Genomic DNA, 19,039 nt, shown 5'->3' on the forward strand with positions numbered 1-19,039 from the left:
GAAATAGGTCTCCAATTGTCAAAATAACCCCTATCCCCTTCTTTAATAACAACTTTATTTGACACTGCCTTTGGGAAGAAGACATTTTTTGTTTTTGATACCTCTCATTTAAACTTGCAAGCAAACCAATTCTTTAATTTCTCACCAAAAAACCTTCTAAAAATCGGCATTAAGACCATTACTTCTAGGGTTGCGTCTTCACATTCCTTTTCAGTGACCCTTTTTACTGCAATGCCCCTTCTTCGGTCGGGGTACTAACCATTAAATATTTAAGATATTAAATAAGCGTTATGCTTGATGAAAAGTTGTTGTGGAAAGATCATCTCGACTATATAGCCCGAAAGGTCTCACAACGAAATGTGTTCTTGAGTGGATCTGCATAAACCTGTATTACCAAAAGAGTTTTGTTTAATGTTGTATTGTTCCCATATTAATCTACATTTTAGACTCTGGCGATGTTGCATGGTCAAATACATCTTCAAGAATTATTATCAGGCTATCAAAATTACATAATAAAATGACAAGAATGATACTGGATGCACATCTGTCAATCCATGTATTTGACATATTTACTGTTCTAATTTGGAGAGAAATGCCTTTGCGATGGAATCAGATAGAATGATCCATTGCCTTAGTAATCTCGCAACCAATTATTTGGAATATATGTTCTCGCATCAATACATGCCTTTAAATTGTAATTGATTTATTCCATTTAACCCATTCATTCTTTTGACACAAGATTCCGGACGAATGGTTCGCTGAATAATACAATGAGAATGTTCAACAATGCTGTAAAATCATACTTTCGAATACATGGTATTTACAGGGTGGAGCAGTCTTTGTTTGAATCAAAGAAATAGTGGCTCATTCCATGCCTTTTAATAGTAATTGAATAATCCCATTACTATCAAATATAATCTACATATCAACGACAAAACATTGACAAATTATAAAATCCTGAGATATATTGCTAGTTTAATACGATATAGTTAGGTTGAGTTTAAAATTGTGTTTGATGTTGTTGTGATTGCTTTTGGTTTTGTTTAATTTTTTGGTAAATTCCAGCGAAAGTCTTTGAAGAAGTCTTGAAAATTGATAAACTATTCATAATATGCCTTAAATCATTATTTGGTACATGCATATCACATTTTATAACAATTTGTCTATAATTTTAAACTTTAATCATATCGTTGTCTAAGCTCACTGACAATCTTATGCTCTAAAAATAGTACTACCATTAAATTGATGAAAGTAAATAAATAATATAATGTTAATATAATTATACAACGTTGATAAAATATGCAAGGCATGACTATGCGATGGTCTACAGACATTACAAAATTAATAAGTTTTAGTATTGAGCTTAATATTTTAATCTACTGCTTCAGAAAAACCCAAATGTTTAGACCACTCGACTACGGCGCCTTTACACAAAACCTGTTCAGTCTTTTCGCAAGTGCCAATTTTTTTTAAAATTTACTTTAACGGCATCTCACAATCCGCCAGATGGTCTGACGGACAAGTGGTTGCGCAATGGCATACGTGATGGGATTGATAAGACTGTTGGAGTACGACGCCCAGCGAACAAATTCTGTAACGCCGGCAGGCATCTTACTCTTGAAGTCGAGGGCGATAATGGCTACGCTACTTGGCAACCAAGTCAAGAAGAACGCTAATGTGATCAAAGTCAGAGTTCGCATCACTTTGTTGTTATTGGATGATGATAAGTGACTAGGTTTCATACGACTGTCCTTGGCTAGTGGTGGCTCTGCGAGCCTGCGAGTTGATATTTCTTGGGATGGATCCGATTGACTCTTTAGCTGTTGGGACAAGGTTTCCGGATCTTCTCTTCTGAGGTCATCTTCTGAAGGTCTACAAGAGCAGATGCTGTTCGCTTCGTTTGATGTTGAGTCCTTAGTATCTGTTTCTTGTTGGAATCCGATAATTCCTTCCTGAGTATGAACGTTGACAACAGTATCATCGTTTTGAACACCACTGGCGTTGATATCAATTCGGGTACCGTCTGACGGTATCGTTGTCAAGACTTTGATCGTGAGGCTCTGTCGAGGAAATGTCATTCGTTGTTTCACTCTGAAACTGAGTGTTTGTGTCACCTTTGGATTTGTTCATTGTTTTGAGGTTGAATCTCTTCCACAAACTTCGGCTACCAGAGGCTTTCACTGTAAAGTATATCTTTATATGAATAATGGTAATAATGATAATGGGAACAGCAAAATTGGCGATTGTAACCGCAATACTGGTATAGAAATTTCGGCCATAGTTTACCCAAAAGAAGCCTTTATTAGATGCTGCATGAAATGGTTCTACCAGGTTCCAGATCGTGGTGATAGGAATCCAGAAGGACAAAGCCACCACCCAAGTGAGACCATTGACAAAATGCGCAATTCTTTTCTTCTTCCGTTGAAAATGCAGGATCGGGTAGGAGGTTGCCACGTAACGGTCCGAAGCAATCGCGATGATACCAAGTACGGACACACCAAGCACTGAATTTTGAATACCAAGAAAGAAATGGCCGACGATGTCCCCAAAAATCCATTTTCCGAATAAATTGACGGTGCTACGGATCGCCATTACAATCCCAACTAAAAGATCAGAGATGGTGATGTTGAGGATGTACTGGTTGGAATAGGTGCGCAATTTTCTTTCGATGTGAAATGCCCTCAGAATCAAGGCGTTCATTGCCACTGTCATAGCTGATAGTGAAAAAAGAAGGCTAAAAACAACAACAGAGCCATCAGTGTCCAATGTCAGATTGGCTGACTCTGAGCTGATAACAAGCGTTGAGTTTTTCATGGCTCCACAGTTTACTGGTTAGAAGCAGAAAGGAAGAAAACCAATTTTAAATCACTTTAAACGTGCTCAAATGAGCTAAACACATTTGTGCTGTATCTTATTTGCTCGTCTATTTACATACCCTGTACATCGTTTTGTTTACGATCATTATTTCACCTCAATATGATTTTTTTTTCCCAAATGTTCTACTTCTGAAAGAAAAACCTTAGAAAACAAAATGTTTAACATATACAGAATAAATAAGAGACAGATTTTACCACTCATTGGAGGGTATTCGGTACACTTGATGAAGCTGATAATTTTATATTTCAAATTGTAGCCCAAAAGAGTTCTAACAGAGACACAACATCAGCAACCGTAGTAAAAATCAACATAACTTGATGTGACTATTAACAAAATTTCAAAATGGCAAGAAAGATAATCACCTCGATCCGGAAAAGTGGTGTTCCCTTCTGAATCATCGATTTAGAGGTGTCTAATCAGATATTAGAAGATCTACTTTTATACTAATGCAACACGATATACCGCGGTCGTGTTTGATTGATAGTCGAATTCTATACATTTTATAGATCATGATAACGCGTGGATCGTAACAAAGCGGATGGTGCTCTTTTTAGCAAGTATCTAAAGCAAAATGATATGCTGGAGTGGATATCTACGTATAGATAGATGTTAGACTTTTTCCTTCTAATACCCATTGAAATCACCTGGGTTGCGTGTGGCAAATATAAGAATAATCTGCGTTTGTTCGTAATGTTGGTTACGCGGTGCTCTTTGCTGAGGTAGGCCTGTGTCAGCGACTGGCCTTATCTTCGATGCACCATATGAGAGATCGATCGTAGGCCTACAGATTGAAATGAACAGTGCAAACATTTCGTTGAACTACTGGCACATGTATTAATTACCTTCTCGGGCTCCTTTGGATATCGAAATGATGTCGTGTGTACAATGGGAATCAACCTGTGCCACTCCTGTTTGTTCGGCAAATTGATCTAGACATTATCCAAGTGACCATCGGCGTAGCAAATTTTGCACGGGGACACTAAAGAGAGGGGGAGGACGGGAAAGTAAAAGAAGATGCTATGACCCCCTCTCCCGTCCTCCGATTAATCAATGCTCTTTTTAGTTTACATTTCACCCGTTTCCAATTCTCCATGACATCGTCGCCCCTCAATGGCAGGATCCCCGCTATATACGCCATTGATAATGGTTTTATCGTCGGCACCTCAAAATCCGTAGAAGAGTCTTGCGGAACACCGGTTGCGCCATAGCATAGGTTAAGGGGTTGAGAAGGCTATTTATAAATGTTACCCAACGTCCAACAGCACTTTTATTGGACGTTATGATTGATATGCAACTTGGCAGCGAAGTTATGAAAAATACCACAATGATGAAGGTCAGAGTACGCAAGGCTTTATGATTATCCGCTGAAGACAGGTGCCGATGGTTCCTCTGAATCCCATCGGGTGTTGTTGTTTGTGTTGTATTGTGCATTGGTGTAACTTGGTGATTAAACGGTCGCATGTTTTGCTCCAGTGTTGTAGATGCCCGACCATGCTGTCCAATGTCTTCAACTATGTCAACTGTGATATGATCCGAATGGAGTGAGATCGATGGTTTTGAAGCATTCCCTTGAAGAACTTTAATAACACTAGTATTCTCTTCTTGATTAAAGCTGCTATTAACATTGGTTTGAGAATTATTGCACTCTAGAATATCTACGAAACCATCATTGGTTCGTCCATGTTGCACTGAACTCGTGGCGTCAATTTTAGATCCAGTCTTTTCTTTTGAGTTAAATCGTTTTGATAGACTTCTGCTACCAGAAGTTTTTACTCGATGATAAATCTTTAAATAAAGGAGGACGATTATAATGAAAGGAATGACGAACCTATAGATCATAACCACAGTGCTGGCATGTATGTTCCTTTTGTAATTTGACCTAGATGTGTCTTCGTCGGGATTCACATCAAGTGGTTGCACGAAGTCCCAAATAGTCGCCATGGGAAACCAAAAAAATGCCGCTACTATCCAGGTAATGAAATTGACAATGTGGGCAATCTTTTTCTTCTTTCGTTTAAAGTGCTGGAGAGGGTAGTGAGTTGCAACGTAACGGTCTAAAGTTATGCCAATGATACCGAGAACGGATACAGTTACGACTGTATTCTGAATACCATTAAACACATTTAGAAAGGTTTGTCCGAATATCCACTCATCATAGAGATATACAGTACTGCGAATCGCCATGACGAACCCCACTAGAAGGTCGGAGATGGTGATGTTGAGGATGTACTGGTTCGTGTACGTCCGCAACTTTTTCTCGATGTGGAATGCTATTAGAATCAGGACGTTTAGCACCGCTGTGGTGACAGACAAGAACATGAGAAGGCTGAAAATAGCTATAGATTTGTAAGTAGGATCACCTGTCCATGGAATTGATTCTGTCAAATTCATCGAGCCAGTTGTACAAACGGCAAAAGAAGATAAGTCCCCAGTGGCCATTTGTATAAAGTTTCTCAAAACTCAACTGTAAATTTAGCAACTAAAGAACAATTCAGAATTGGTAATTCGGAGGAACGTACTTTTTTCTCTTCCAGCATTTGGTGAGGGCTGTAATTTAAGTACGAATCCAAATTCAGTCAAATACGGTTAATTTTCGCTGATATTCACAACCTTTCCCGAAGATATGTCGGTGTTACGGATCGCCATGATGAACACTACTAGAAGATCAGAGATGATGATGTTGAGGAATTACTGGTTGGAATAGGTGCGCAATTTCCTTTCGATGTGGAATGCCCTCAGAATCAAGTCGGTCATTGATACTGTCATACCTGATGGTGAAAAAAGTAGGCTTAAAACAACAACTGAACCATCAGGTGAGTCCAATATCAGATTGACTGGCTCCGAGCTGTATACAAGCGTTAAGTTTTACCATGCCTTATTCTTCTTCCACAGCTCACTGAGTAGGAGCAGAAATGAAGAAAATCCATTTAAATTTACTTTAAACGCGTTAAATTACCTTAACATATTTTTGCTGTATCTAATGGGTCCGTCCATTTTGTTAACTATCATTAATACACCACAATTTGTTTTTTTTTACCCAATTCTTGTTTCTACTTTTGAAAGAAAAAACCATAGAAAACAAAGTGTTTAATATGAACAAAATAAGCGTTCCGTGAAACACTGTTTTAACCACTAATTGGAGGATATTTGACGCAACACAAAAGTGTTGATGAGGCTGGTACTTTTGTGTATTTAAAATGCTAGCACTAAAATAATTGCTAACAGAGCCACAACAGCAACAACTTTAGTAAACATTAACAATACTTGATGTAACTATAAACTAAATATCAAAATGGCAAGAAAGATGATCACCTCGATCCGGCAAAGTGGTGTTCCCTTCTGAATGATCGATTTAGAGGTATGTAATCAGAAATGACGAAGTGAAGATCTACTTATATACTAATGCAACACGATATACCGCTGCATGTCATTTGAATAGATAGTCGAATTCTATACATTCCATAGATCATGATAACGCGTGGATCGTAACAAAGCGGATGGTGCTCTTTTTAGCAAGAATCTAAAGCAAAATTATATGCTGGAGTTGATATCTACGTATAGATAGATGTTAGACTTAGCAGTCATTTTGAAAGAAGTATTGAACATGCATAGTCATATCAAAACAATCTAAAGGTTTTAATAGCACGAACCCTCGCTCATGTCCGCCTGGTTTCAATAGTAGTTCTATTCGTCATCAATCATATGACCCTACCTTTAAAATCTCGCAGCTTTGATGAAGGATGAGGTAAACGTGTTCAAGAATTTTTACTTCTGATACCCATTGAAATCACCTGGGTTGCGTGAGGCAAATATAAGAATAATCTGCGTTTGTTCGTAATGCTAGTAACGCGGTGCTCTTTGCTGAGGTAGGCCTGTGTCAACGACTGGTGTTGTCTTCGATCCACTATGTGAGAGATCACTCGTCGGCCTACAGATTGAAAATGAACAGTGCAATCGTTTTGTTGAATTACTGGCACATGTATTAGTTGCCTTCTTGGGCTTGTTTGGATATCGAAATGTCACCTTGTGTACAGTAGGAATCAATATGTGCCACCCTTGTTTGTTCGGCACATTAATCTAGACAATATGCAAGAGATCATTGGCGTAGAAAATTGTGCACGGGGACACTAAAGGGAGGAGGGACGGGGAAGTAAAAGAAGATGCTATGACCCCCTCTCCCATCCTGCACCTAATCAATGATCTTGTTAGTTTACATTTCATCCGTTTCCAAAAAAACCTGACATCGGGGCTACCTTATCAGAAACCACAACAGAACACAATTGTATAAAGGAATAATGAAATGTTAATCTTTAGCCTACAAATCGTGGCGTCAAAAATCAACAGAATATAAACAATTTAATAGTACATAACTTTAATATAGGGCAACTTCCATCTCGTGAGTCCCTCACAGCTCCTGGTCGCTTGGCCAGTCTCTAGACTGCGTAGAAATCCCCATCGACTTGGCAGCTCATCTCTATCTCTGTCGATGACTCCCCTGGTCGCTTGGCCAGTCTCTAGGCTGCGTAGAAATCCCCGTCGACTTGACAGCTTATCTCGCCCCGACGTGGAGGTCTCTCTGAAGAAAAATGTTTCTTCTCCCTTACTAAATAATTCTGCCTCGTGCATTAAACGTCTGCACCGTAGCACTGACTTGAAGGGTTTTGTCCATTATTCTAAAGCAACTTCCCTTCACCCTAACTTTGCCAGGTCCTTAACATTCCAAACCTCTTAGGTCTGCCAGCTATTACTATTTATATTCAATAGCCAACCCAAAATTATGCATACCAAAACCCCATATACTGTGTCTTAAATGCAAATGTAAGCAATAATGCATCCTATGCTTGGCTACCTCTAACTGACCTTAGAGTAGTACATTTCCTTTAAGTAGTACATTTCCTTGAGAAGTACATTTCCTTGAGTAGTACATTTCCTTGAGTAGTACATTTCCCTTCTCTTCTAAAAAAAAATCCTTTCATTACACCCTCAATGGCTGGATCCCCGCTATACGCCATTGCTATTATCGTCGGCACCTCACAATCCGTAGAAGGGTCTTGCGGAACACTGGTTGCGCCATAGCATAGGTTACGTGGTTGAGAAGGCTATTGATAAATGTCATCCAACGACTTACAGCAGCAAGTGTTGTTTTATTGGACGTTATGATTGATATGCAACTTGGCAGCGAAGTTATAAAAAACGCCACAATGATGAAGGTCAGAGTACGAAAGGCTTTATGATTATCCGCTGAAGACAGATGCCGAGGGTTCCTTTGAATCCCATCGGGTGTTGTTGATTGTGTTGTATTTCGCATTGGTGTAACGTGATGTTGTATATGTTGCATGCTTTGCTCCGGCGATTTAAATACTCGACCAAGCTGTCGAACGTCTTCAACTGTGTCAACTGTGATATGATCCGACTGGATTGAGGTTGATGGTTTTGTAGCGTTCTCTTGAAGAACTACAATGACGCTAGCATTCTCCCCTTGAATAACACTGATGTTAAAATTGGTCTGAGACGTGTTGCCCTCTAAAATTTCTACGAAACCATTATTGGTTCGTCCATGTCGTACTGCACTCGTGGCGTCAATTTTAGATCCAATCTTTTCTTCGAATGCATATCGTCTGGATACCCTTTTGCTACCAGACGTTTTTACTCGATGATAAATCTTTAAATAAAGGAGGACGATTATAACGAAAGGGAGGACAAACCTACAAATCGTAATCACAGTGCTGGCATAGATGTTTCTTGAGTAATTTGACGTAAAAATGTCTTCTTCGGGATTCACATCAAGTGGTTGCACGAAGTTCCAAATAGTCGCGATGGGAATCCAAAAGCATGCCGCTACTATCCATGTAATGACATTGACAATGTGGGCAATCTTTTTCTTCTTCCGTTTAAAGTGCTGGAGAGGGTAGTGAGTTGCCACGTAACGGTCTAAACTTATGGCAATGATACCGAGAATGGACACAGTTACAACTGTATTCTGAATACCTATAAACACATTTAAAAGGGTTTGTCCGAATATCCACTCATCATAGAGATAGACAATACTGCGGATCGCCATGATGAACCCCACCAGAAGATCGGAGATGGTCATGTTGAGGATGTACTGGTTCGGGTACGTCCGCAACTTTTTCTCGATGTGGAATGCTATTAGAATCAGGACGTTTAGCACCGCTGTGGTGACAGACAAGAACATGAGGAGGCTGAAAATAGCTACAGGTGTGCCAGTAGGACCACCTGTCGATGGAATTGATTCAGTCTCATTCATCGAGTCAAATGTACAACCAGCAATAGAACATAAGTCCTCAGTGTCCATTTTCATAAAGTTTCTCAATACCCAACTGTACATTTAGCAAGTAACCAACATTAGACTTAGCATGCATTTTGAAAGAAGTATTGAACATGCATAGTCATATCAAAAAACAATCTAAAGGTTGTAATAGCACGAACCCTCGCTCATGTCCGCCTGGTTTCAATAGTAGTATTTCGTCATCAATCATATGACCCTACCTTTAAAATCTCGCAGCTTTGATAAGGGGTGGGGTAAACGTGTTCAAGGAATTTTTCCTTCTGATACCCATTGAAATCACCTAGGTTGCGTGTGGCAAATATAAGAATACTCTGCGTTTGTTCGTAATGTTAGTAACGCGGTGCTCTTTGCTGAGGTAGGCCTGTGTCAGCGACTAGCGTTGTCTTCGATGCACCATGTGAGAGATCGCTCGTAGGCCTACAGATTGAAATGAACAGTGCAAACATTTGGTTGAATTACTGGCACAGGTATTAGTTGCCTTCTTGGGCTTGTTTGGATATCGAAATGACACCTTGTGTACAGTAGGAATCAATATGTGCCACCCTTGTTTGTTCGGCACATTAATCTAGACGATATGCAAGTGATCATTGGCGTAGAAAATTTTGCGCGGGGACACTAAAGGGAGGAGGGACGGGGAAGTAAAAGAAGATGCCATGACCCCCCTCTCCATCCTCCGATTAATCAACGATCTTGTTAGTTTACATTTCACCCGTTTTTGATTCTCCATGACATCGGTGCCCCTCAATGGCTGGATCTGGATTGTCGTCGGCACCTCACAATCCCTAATATAGTCTTGCGGAACACTGGTTGCGCCATAGCATAGGTTACGGGATTGAGAAGGCTACTGATAAATGTCATCCAACGACCAACAACAGCGAGTGTTGTTTTATTGGATGTTATGATTGCTATGCAACCTGGAATCGAAGTTTTGAAAAACGCCACAAGTGATGAAGGTTAGAGTACGCAAGGTTTTGTGATTGCCCGCTAGCTACAGGTTTGTCAGTAGGACCACCTGTCGATGGAATTGATTCTGTCTCATTCATCGAGTCAAATGTACAAACAGCAACAGAACATAAGTCCTTAGTGGCCATCTTCATTAATTTTCTCAATACTCAACTGTAAATTTAGCAACTAACTAACATTTCAGTATAAGTAATGCAGAGGGACGCACTTTGGCGTTTTCCAGCATTTGATTTGGATTACATTTCAAGTTCGAATACAAATTCAGTCAAATAAGGAAAAAATTTGAGCTGATATCTTATTCATTATATTAATAGAGAGAGATTTAGAGTTTTAGCATTTAATCTTGTTTTATGCGGTTCCTCTGTTCGGTAGCGTGAGTATGCTTAACACTTCCAGAATAGATTGTTAATATGATCGCATTTTCAATGACGGCAGAGCACGTGATGCAATCAATGACTTTGCAATGACGTGTTGATGAATTTCGTAGACGTGCTCAATGACTAATTTCGGCAATCCTAATAAATTGAATCCAAGATTGCATAAAACGATGTTCAATATCATCAGTCGGATAAGATATTAGTCCGCCCGAAATTTTATTAACAGTCAATTTTGCTTGTATTTATAGAGGCCCACACAGTGATCGCGCATAATTTAGCTGATACTGTTGGACATTTTATTAAAGGATTATGTTACTATTCAAAGAAAGGCAAAAGCACGTTTGCTGTCAACCCTAATTACATTGATATTAAACTTGGTGTGCTCGAACCATAATAGTGACTGATGAAAATTCTTCAACCAAAAGTATGATTCACATCAACATAGACTTATTCAATCTACATCAAGCTATACACATGCAAGCTCACTTGGAAGAAGAAAAAATTATTTCATTTTTTTTTAAAATCCATTTTCACATCAAGTTTATAAAGGAGTACAAATTAAGATTATACAGCTAGATGATAATTATCAACTTGCAACAGAAAAGTTCAACTATTAAAAGTGACAAATGCTTAACGAAACAAGCCGAGACTAATGATGAACGACTAGATTAAAATGAGTAAAGGGAATAATCTCATGAATTACATAAATGGTATCCACCGCAACTTTGGGTATATACACCATGGGAACAACAGCTATACATTTCGGGCACAGTAGAGTCCATCTCACCAGGTTTCCCACGCCAGCATTCGTCGCAATCAGAAAAAGACCCGAGCCGACAAACATAGCGTGTGGGGGATAGGGGAGCCAGCCATCAACCGCGATATCTTGTCTTCAGGAGGTCTTCACCAGTGAAGCTATTGGCTCGACAAAGGGCTCATCAAGTTTCATAATGGAACATCAGAGAACCAAAAATTAAACCGACCTTTAAGTAACCATCGATGTTAAACCAATTCATGTGAACGCGCCATAGACGTTATCAGAACTGGGACTACAGCCAGAGTGGTCACCAGAACTTAAGAGAGAGTCACTGCAATGACCAAAGTAGGACCGGAAACAGAGGTTTAATCAGAACTGTGACCAGGGCCCAGAGTGATGAACAGAACTGGAGCCAGAGCCACTGTGGTGACCACGAATGGTTCAAAATCTAGAGACGTGATCAGAACTGGAGCCGGGGCCAGAGCCACTGTAATGACCATGTAGAACTGGAATCAGAGCCATAAAAGGGATTAAAACTGGAACCAGGAGCCAGAGTGATGACTGACCAGAACTGGGACCAGAGCCAGAGTGATGGCAAGAACTAGAGCCAGCGCCATTTTAATGATCAGAAACTGTACCACGGTCACAGACGTAATTAGAACTGGAACCAGGAGCAAAACTGATGACCAGAACTAGGACCAGAGCCAGAGTGATGACCAGAACTAGAGCCAGCGCCAATTTGATAATCAGAAATTGTACCAAAGCCAGAGATTCGATCAGAACTTGAGCCGGAGTCAGAGCCACTGTAAAATCAGAGCCATAGACGTGATCAGAACTGGGACCAGAGCCAGGGTGGTGACCAGAACTGGAGCCAGAGCAACTATGATGATCAGAACTGCTACCAGAGCCATAGACGTGATCAGAACAGGGACCAGAGCCAGAGGTGATGATCAGAACTGCATGAAGCCAAAGCCACTGTCATGACCAGAAATGGTACAAAAGCCAGAGGACAGAACGACTGAATATAAGAACTCGAAGTGAACTTAACCCCGACAAGAAAAAACGCCCTGTAAATTTTTTATATGATGGATTCTGCCCACTTACAGCCTTTTAAATTGCTCAGTTGAATATTTAAATTCCAACGCTTGAAGTGGATCTTTTGCGCAACTCAAATTTTGACTTTGGTTTGATTTGATTTCTGCACTTTACCAAATAAGTCCATTTAAACAATAATTTAAAAAATGATTGAAAAAACATTGATAACTTGGTGTCAAAATGTGAATTAGATATATACATATAATAACTAACTTGATATTTATACAGTATATAACATATACTTTTAAATTAATAGTATTATCCGAACTGTCTGTGGAAAATGTAGAAAATCACAATTATAACCGTGCGCGCGCGCGTGTGTGTGTGTGTAGTGAATGGTAGATGTGCACGTAGCTCTATGTTGTATGGTGGGGTAGAAACAAAGGTAGCGTTTTTGATAAGGGAAACAATTGATAAAAATAGCGAATATGACTTGCAATGCTACCAAAATTTTAGATAGGCCTATTGCATGTTGAAATCAAATATGTTGATATTTCGATATGAGATGCTTTAAAAAACAGCGATAACTTTGCCTTATTGAATTTGGTAGAGAGTTCTAAATATTCTATAAAGAAATCGATGTAATTCCCTTAACGGAAACATGGTTACACGATGATATTAATGAATGGGAGATCAACATCCTAGCTGTATTCGACAATTCGGATGGACTGATCTGGCCAGTGGCGTACGAAGGATTTTTTCAAAGGGGGAGGGGGGGTTTAACATTTAGAAATCGGGCCAAAAAATTCGCAACGAGCTTGGGGATGCTCCGCCCCTGGACCCTCCGCCAATTTACGCTCTACTTACTTCGCTCTACCTGATCGTAAATACTTTAGCCCCCCCCCCCTGAAAATGTTTCGCGGGGCATGTAACATGTAAGAGTGGTGTAGTGATACGGATTTTTTTCTCCCCCCCCCCCCAAAAAAAAAAGTTGTTGTTCATTACGCCACTGCTACCTCGTTCTCGCATTTCGTCCCCCCCCCCCCGGTCATGAAAAGAAATCGCCACCCCTGGAACCATGAATAAAGCAAATTTACTTGACTTAAATGAAGAAAAAAATAATTCTTAGAACTTTGATAGACGGCTCCGATTTGGTTTCTAGGAATAAAATTTGAAACAAAGCCCAATACAATGAGGAAAAGGAGACCAAACGAGAAACGCAAATATACCTGCTGACAAAGTATATCATTGATTTTACTCATGATTAATGTAACGCTTCATTCGCATTGCAACCTCATATCATATTAATTATTCTTGTCACATTTATTCACATCAATTCCACATCGACCGAGTCAACTTTAGATAGAACCATGCATGGATAAAGCAACTTTACTGGACTTAAAGGGATAGTTGAGTTCTGTTGCGGAGAGCGCTACACACAATAATTTTTGTGTGAGATAATGAATTTAAAACAAAAATAATGAAAAACTGAGTGTCAAATTTAAAAGAACATACAATTTAAATGACAAAATCATCTTTGTTTGATAAAAAAAAAGGTTCAGAAACGGCTGAAATATCCATAAATATAACGATTTTTAATATTGTGTACCACTACAAATATTTGACAATTTGAAAAACGCCTTTTATGTTGTATTTCAGCCAATGCTGATGTTAGGCTTTTCGTGTTGGTTATATTACGCACAAATAGTCGGCCCATGTAGTGTTATTATTAATAAATTAAATAATTAACGGTCACCCAATTTTTTTTAAAGTGAAGCTGAATTGGTATGATCGTTTTGGCTAAATTTCACACATTTTGGGGTCTAAAATTACCTTCATAGCAAATGTAGGTTCTAAAAGGGCATTCAAATGTCATAGATAAGAATAAGAGCAATAACTATGCACTTTGAAGGTATTTGTGGTCTAAAAACAGAACTCAACTATCCCTTTACATGAAGAAGAAAAAATTCTTAGAACTTTGATAGACAGGTCCGATTTGGGTTTCTGTGAAGAAAATTTGAAACAAGATCCAATCCAACGAAGAAAAGGAGACCGAACGAGAAACGCAAACTTACCTGCTGACAAAGTGAAAAAGTGTGAATGATAACAAAAAAGAAAGAAATATTTGTTACACTGATATTAAAGACAAGATTTAAGTGATATAATTTGCTTACCGAAATTCGTTGTAACATAGAGATGGTTCCGCGTGAATCTAACTCATGGTGTCTATATCTCGTTTCTTCTTCTGTGAAACGGTTCTGCGTCTGTTTTATTTAATATATACTGTTGGTGTGTGTGTGTATGTGTGTGTGCGTGTGCGTGTGTGTGTGTCCGTGTGTGTGTGCGTGTGCGTGTGTGCGTGTGTGTGTGTGTGTGTGTGTGTGAATACGGGTTTAGTATAGGCATAGACGTAATAGAAATGGTATAGGTATTGGAAAGAATGGGTGTATGTGGGTGTATGTGGGCGTATGATTTTTATTGTATTACTATTATTAATTTATATTAATTTATTTCTATATATTTTGTACAGGGCCTCCTCCCAAAGCTTTGCTTTCTTTGAATTTTTTGTATATATTCATTAAGTAATTTTTTTCTTTTTTTTAATGAAAAACAAATTGAATTGAATTGAAGGAATCGCGGCCTGGCCTTTTAAAAATGAGAATGAAATATATAACGGCTTTAATGATATTGTATGTGAAACCCTGTATGGCATTAGTCTACCAATCCTTTTATTCTCCATCACGAATTGGAAATGCGCTAAATATATGAAACCTTCAGTCCATTAGATGTGATTGGCAACATCGGAAGCGTTTATTTTAGCCTTGAAAGCTCTCCTCGAAATGAAGGTATGATTGATGCGGACAGAGGCGTACGCAGGATTTTTTCAAGGGGGGGGGGGGGTGGTTAAATCGGGCCAAATATCGTTCATAATACATTCATACCTTAAAAACAATTTTAGCAACGACTTGACTTAAACAAACGAAGCAAAAAATAACAGAACCATTGACAATCTTGTTGACGTAACATATTTTAATTGCATATCGCGCATAATGAACAAACTATTGAGGAGAGCATATTTCTTTACCTACCTGTCCTGGAATGCTCCCCAGGGACTGGAGAATGTGCATGCATTGTGTGCGGGTAAGCCTGAATCCTATGACCGGGGTAATAATATATATATCTGTAAAACGCTTAGAGAGGGCCTTCGGTCCTGAAAAGCGCTATATAAGAACTAGCTATTATTATTATTACAACTAATATATTTTTGTTTATTTGTGTAGTTCTACTTAGAATAGATAAAATATCAAATTACATAATATTTTCCAAAACATAATCACATCCTTGCAATACAAAAAAAGTGAAACGTTGAATCAACCTTTTTACAAGTGTTGCAACAATTTTCCATTTATATAAATTTTCTTTTTTAATTGTTTAACTTTTTAAAAACGAATTTGCTTTAATTCAAATCAAAATACATCCTTCCTAACAAATTCATTATCTAAATCTAGAAAGGAATTCAAAAAATAAATGACAATTTGTTCTCTTGACTTCTTCCGTACTAACAAACGATAGTAATCTTACACTTTAATAAACTAACAAATTTACCTTGTTACCTTTTTCTATTTCTATAAGATTCGAAATATCATATTCGTCTTTTAAATCATTGACATCACGTAATTTATCTAACCACCACTCAAAAAATGATTTTTTTTTTCTTCAATTTTGTATATCTTAAATCAAATAAGAGCTGTTGTGCGTTCCCATTTGTCATTAATTAATGTAGGGTCATTCCAGATACCATTTGTAATCAAATTATGAATTTTCAATAAACCGGCATCTTGCCATGCTCTATAAAAAAATCAATATTTTTTGTATAAAGGTAATGTTACTATTTTTTCATATAGTTTCATTTGGAATAGTTTTACATAACTTTTATACTACAATTGAACGGTAAAACAAAGTGGCAAAACCCCTATTTTATCTGACCAGTATCTAAACATATTTTTCCAATCAGAACCATCATCATTAAGGAAAGGAGATACCCATGACAAACAAAGTAAAAATATTCCACTAGCAACATCAAACATATTCCATCCACCATTTTCAACATCATTTATTATTAATCATGCACGTTTAATTCCTTTTCTTTTTTTGGAATTCCACGCGAAAAAAAACAAAAGTCTATCCAATATCTGTAAATCATGTTTTGGTACTGGTAAAATAGTTGGGGTATGCACAACTTGTGTTGCCGCCTACAATTTCATTAAAAAAATTCTACCATAAAAAGTAAGACCGAATTTTATGTATTTGTACATTCCAGTTTAAATCTTATAACAATTTCTTATTTTCGCCTAAATACACTACAAAATATGTAACAGGTTGATCCGTATCTATAGTGTCATTATCATAATAAAAGTTATCTACAATGTTCATGTTCATAATTTCTGTCTTATTCCAGTTTGCTTTCGGACCTGCAAAGTCTCCAAAATCGGTAATTTAAATCATAATATATTGTACATCATTAACAGAATTCACAAAAACATCCATTATTCATCACACCACCAATGGCATCAGTATAAAATTTCTTTATCCAGGTAAAAAAAATATTCTTTAAACTCGAATTTACAAAACACATGAAATAGGAATGGGATTCATTGACAAATGCTTTTTTTTAATCTAAACAAAATATAATCCCTGAACTATTGGATGTCTTCAGATAATATATCACATCTTGTACTAACCGTATGTTGTTGTTTTTTGCTGCGGATCTTTTCTTTATTGGTCAGTTGAAAACACGACGAAGTCTTTTAGACAGTACTCTTGTCGCAATTGTAATAACGAAATAGGCCTCCAATTGTCAAAATAACCCCTATCCCCTTCTTTAATAACAACTTTATTAGACACTGCCTTTGGGAAGAAGACATTTTTTGTTTTTGATACCTCTCATTTAAACTTGCAAGCAAACCATTACTTCCAGGGTTGCGTTTTCACATTCCTTTTCAGTTACCCTTTTAACTCCAATGCCCCTTCTTCGGTCAGAGGACTAACCATTAAATATTTAAGATATTAAATAAGCGTTATGCTTGATGAAAAGTTGTTGTGGAAAGATCATCTCGACTATATAGCCCGAAAGATCTCACAACGAAACGTGTTCTTGAGTGGATCTGCATAAACCTGTATTACCAAAAGAGTTTTGTTTAATGTTGTATTGTTCCCTTATTAATCAACATCTTAGACTCTGGCGATGTTGCATGGTCAAATACATCTTCAAGAATTATTATCAGGCTATCAAAATTACATAATAAAATGACAAGAATGATACTGGATGCACATCTGTCAACCCATGTATTTGACATATTTACTGTTCTAATTTGGAGAGAAATGCCTTTGCGATGGAATCAATTAGAATGATCCATTGCTTTAGTAATCTCGCAACCAATTATTTGGAATATATGTTGTCGAATCAATACATGCCTTTAAATTGTAATTGATTTATTCCACTTAACCCATTCATTCTTTTGACACAAGATTCCGGATGAATGGTACAATGAGAATGTTCAACAATGCTGTAAAATCGTACATTCGAATACATGGTATTTACAGGGTGGAGCAGTCTTTGTTTGAATCAAAGAAATAGTGGCTCATTCCTTGCCTTTTAATAGTAATTGAATAATCCCATTACTATCAAATATAATCTACATATCAACGACAAAACATTGACAAATTATAAAATCCTGAGATATATTGCTAGTTTAATACGATATAGTTAGGTTGAGTTTAAAATTGTGTTTGATGTTGTTGTGATTGCTTTTGGTTTTGTTTAATTTGTTGGTAAATTCCAGCGAAAGTCTTTGAAGAAGTCTTGAAAATTGATAAACTATTCTTAATATGCCTTAAACCATTATTTGGTACATGCATATCAAATGTTATAATCAATTTGTCTATAATTTTAAACTTTAATCATTACGTTGTCTAAGCTCACTGACAATATTATGCTCTAAAAATAATACTACCATTAAATTGATGAAAGTAAATAAATAATATAATGTTGATATAATTATACAACGTTGGTAAAATATGCAAGGCATGACTATGCGATGGTCTACAGACATTACAAAATTAATAAGTTTTAGCATTGAGCTTAATATTTTAATCTACTGCTTCAGAAAAACCCAAATGTTTAGACCACTCGACTACGGCGCCTTTACACAAAACCTGTTCAGTCTTTTCGCAAGTGCCAAAGTTTTTTTAAATTTACTTTAACGGCATCTCACAATCCGCCAGATGGTCTGACGGACAAGTGGTTGCGCAATGGCATATGTGATGGGATTGATAAGACTGTTGGAGTGCGACGCCCAGCGAACAAATTCTGTAACGCCGGCAGGCATCTTACTCTTGAAGTCGAGGGCGATAATGGCTACGCTACTTGGCAACCAAGTCAAGAAGAACGCTACTGTGATCAAAGTCAGAGTTCGCATCACTTTGTTGTTATTGGATGATGATAGGTGACTAGGTTTCATACGACTGTCCTTGGCTGGTGGTGGCTCTGCGAGCCTGCGAGTTGATATTTCTTGGGATGGATCCGATTGACTCTTTAGCTGTTGGGACAAGGTTTCCGGATCTTCTCTTCTGAGGTCATCTTCTGAAGGTCTACAAGGGCAAATGCTGTTCGGTTGGTTTGATGTTGAGTCCTTAGTGTCTGTTTCTTGTTGTACATCG

The 19,039-nt window shown here is 37.8% G+C and overlaps 1 protein-coding gene across 1 annotated transcript; it reads right to left on the minus strand.

Annotated features, from left to right (window-relative positions):
- Nucleotides 1-1,481: 1,481 nt before the first annotated feature.
- LOC115920392 lies at nt 1,482-11,901 on the minus strand. Its single transcript, XM_030976124.1, has 7 exons — nt 11,851-11,901; nt 11,661-11,790; nt 8,926-9,114; nt 8,240-8,400; nt 7,287-7,449; nt 5,044-5,174; nt 1,482-2,060 (listed from the first exon to the last, which is right to left on the minus strand). The coding sequence occupies exons 1-7, from the start codon at nt 11,899-11,901 to the stop codon at nt 1,482-1,484; spliced, it is 1,404 nt and encodes a 467-aa protein (XP_030831984.1).
- Nucleotides 11,902-19,039: the final 7,138 nt, after the last annotated feature.

Source organism: Strongylocentrotus purpuratus, unplaced genomic scaffold (assembly GCF_000002235.5).
Source record: "Strongylocentrotus purpuratus isolate Spur 01 unplaced genomic scaffold, Spur_5.0 spur5_scaffold_8, whole genome shotgun sequence".
NCBI classification, from domain to species: domain Eukaryota; kingdom Metazoa; phylum Echinodermata; class Echinoidea; order Camarodonta; family Strongylocentrotidae; genus Strongylocentrotus; species Strongylocentrotus purpuratus.

Bases quoted from the DNA above. Each gene is read 5' to 3' on its own strand.
- LOC115920392 (XM_030976124.1), bottom strand. From the start codon at position 11,901: ATGGCGCTGGCTCTAGTTCTTGCCATCACTCTGGCTCTGGTCCCAGTT. The intron at 11,791-11,850 runs GTCAGTCATCAC...CTCTGATTCCAG, and splicing joins TGGCTCTGGTCCCAGTTCTG to TTCTACATGGTCATTACAGT. The intron at 5,175-7,286 runs GTGAGGGACTCA...CTGTCACCACAG, and splicing joins TGGCCAAGCGACCAGGAGCT to CGGTGCTAAACGTCCTGATT.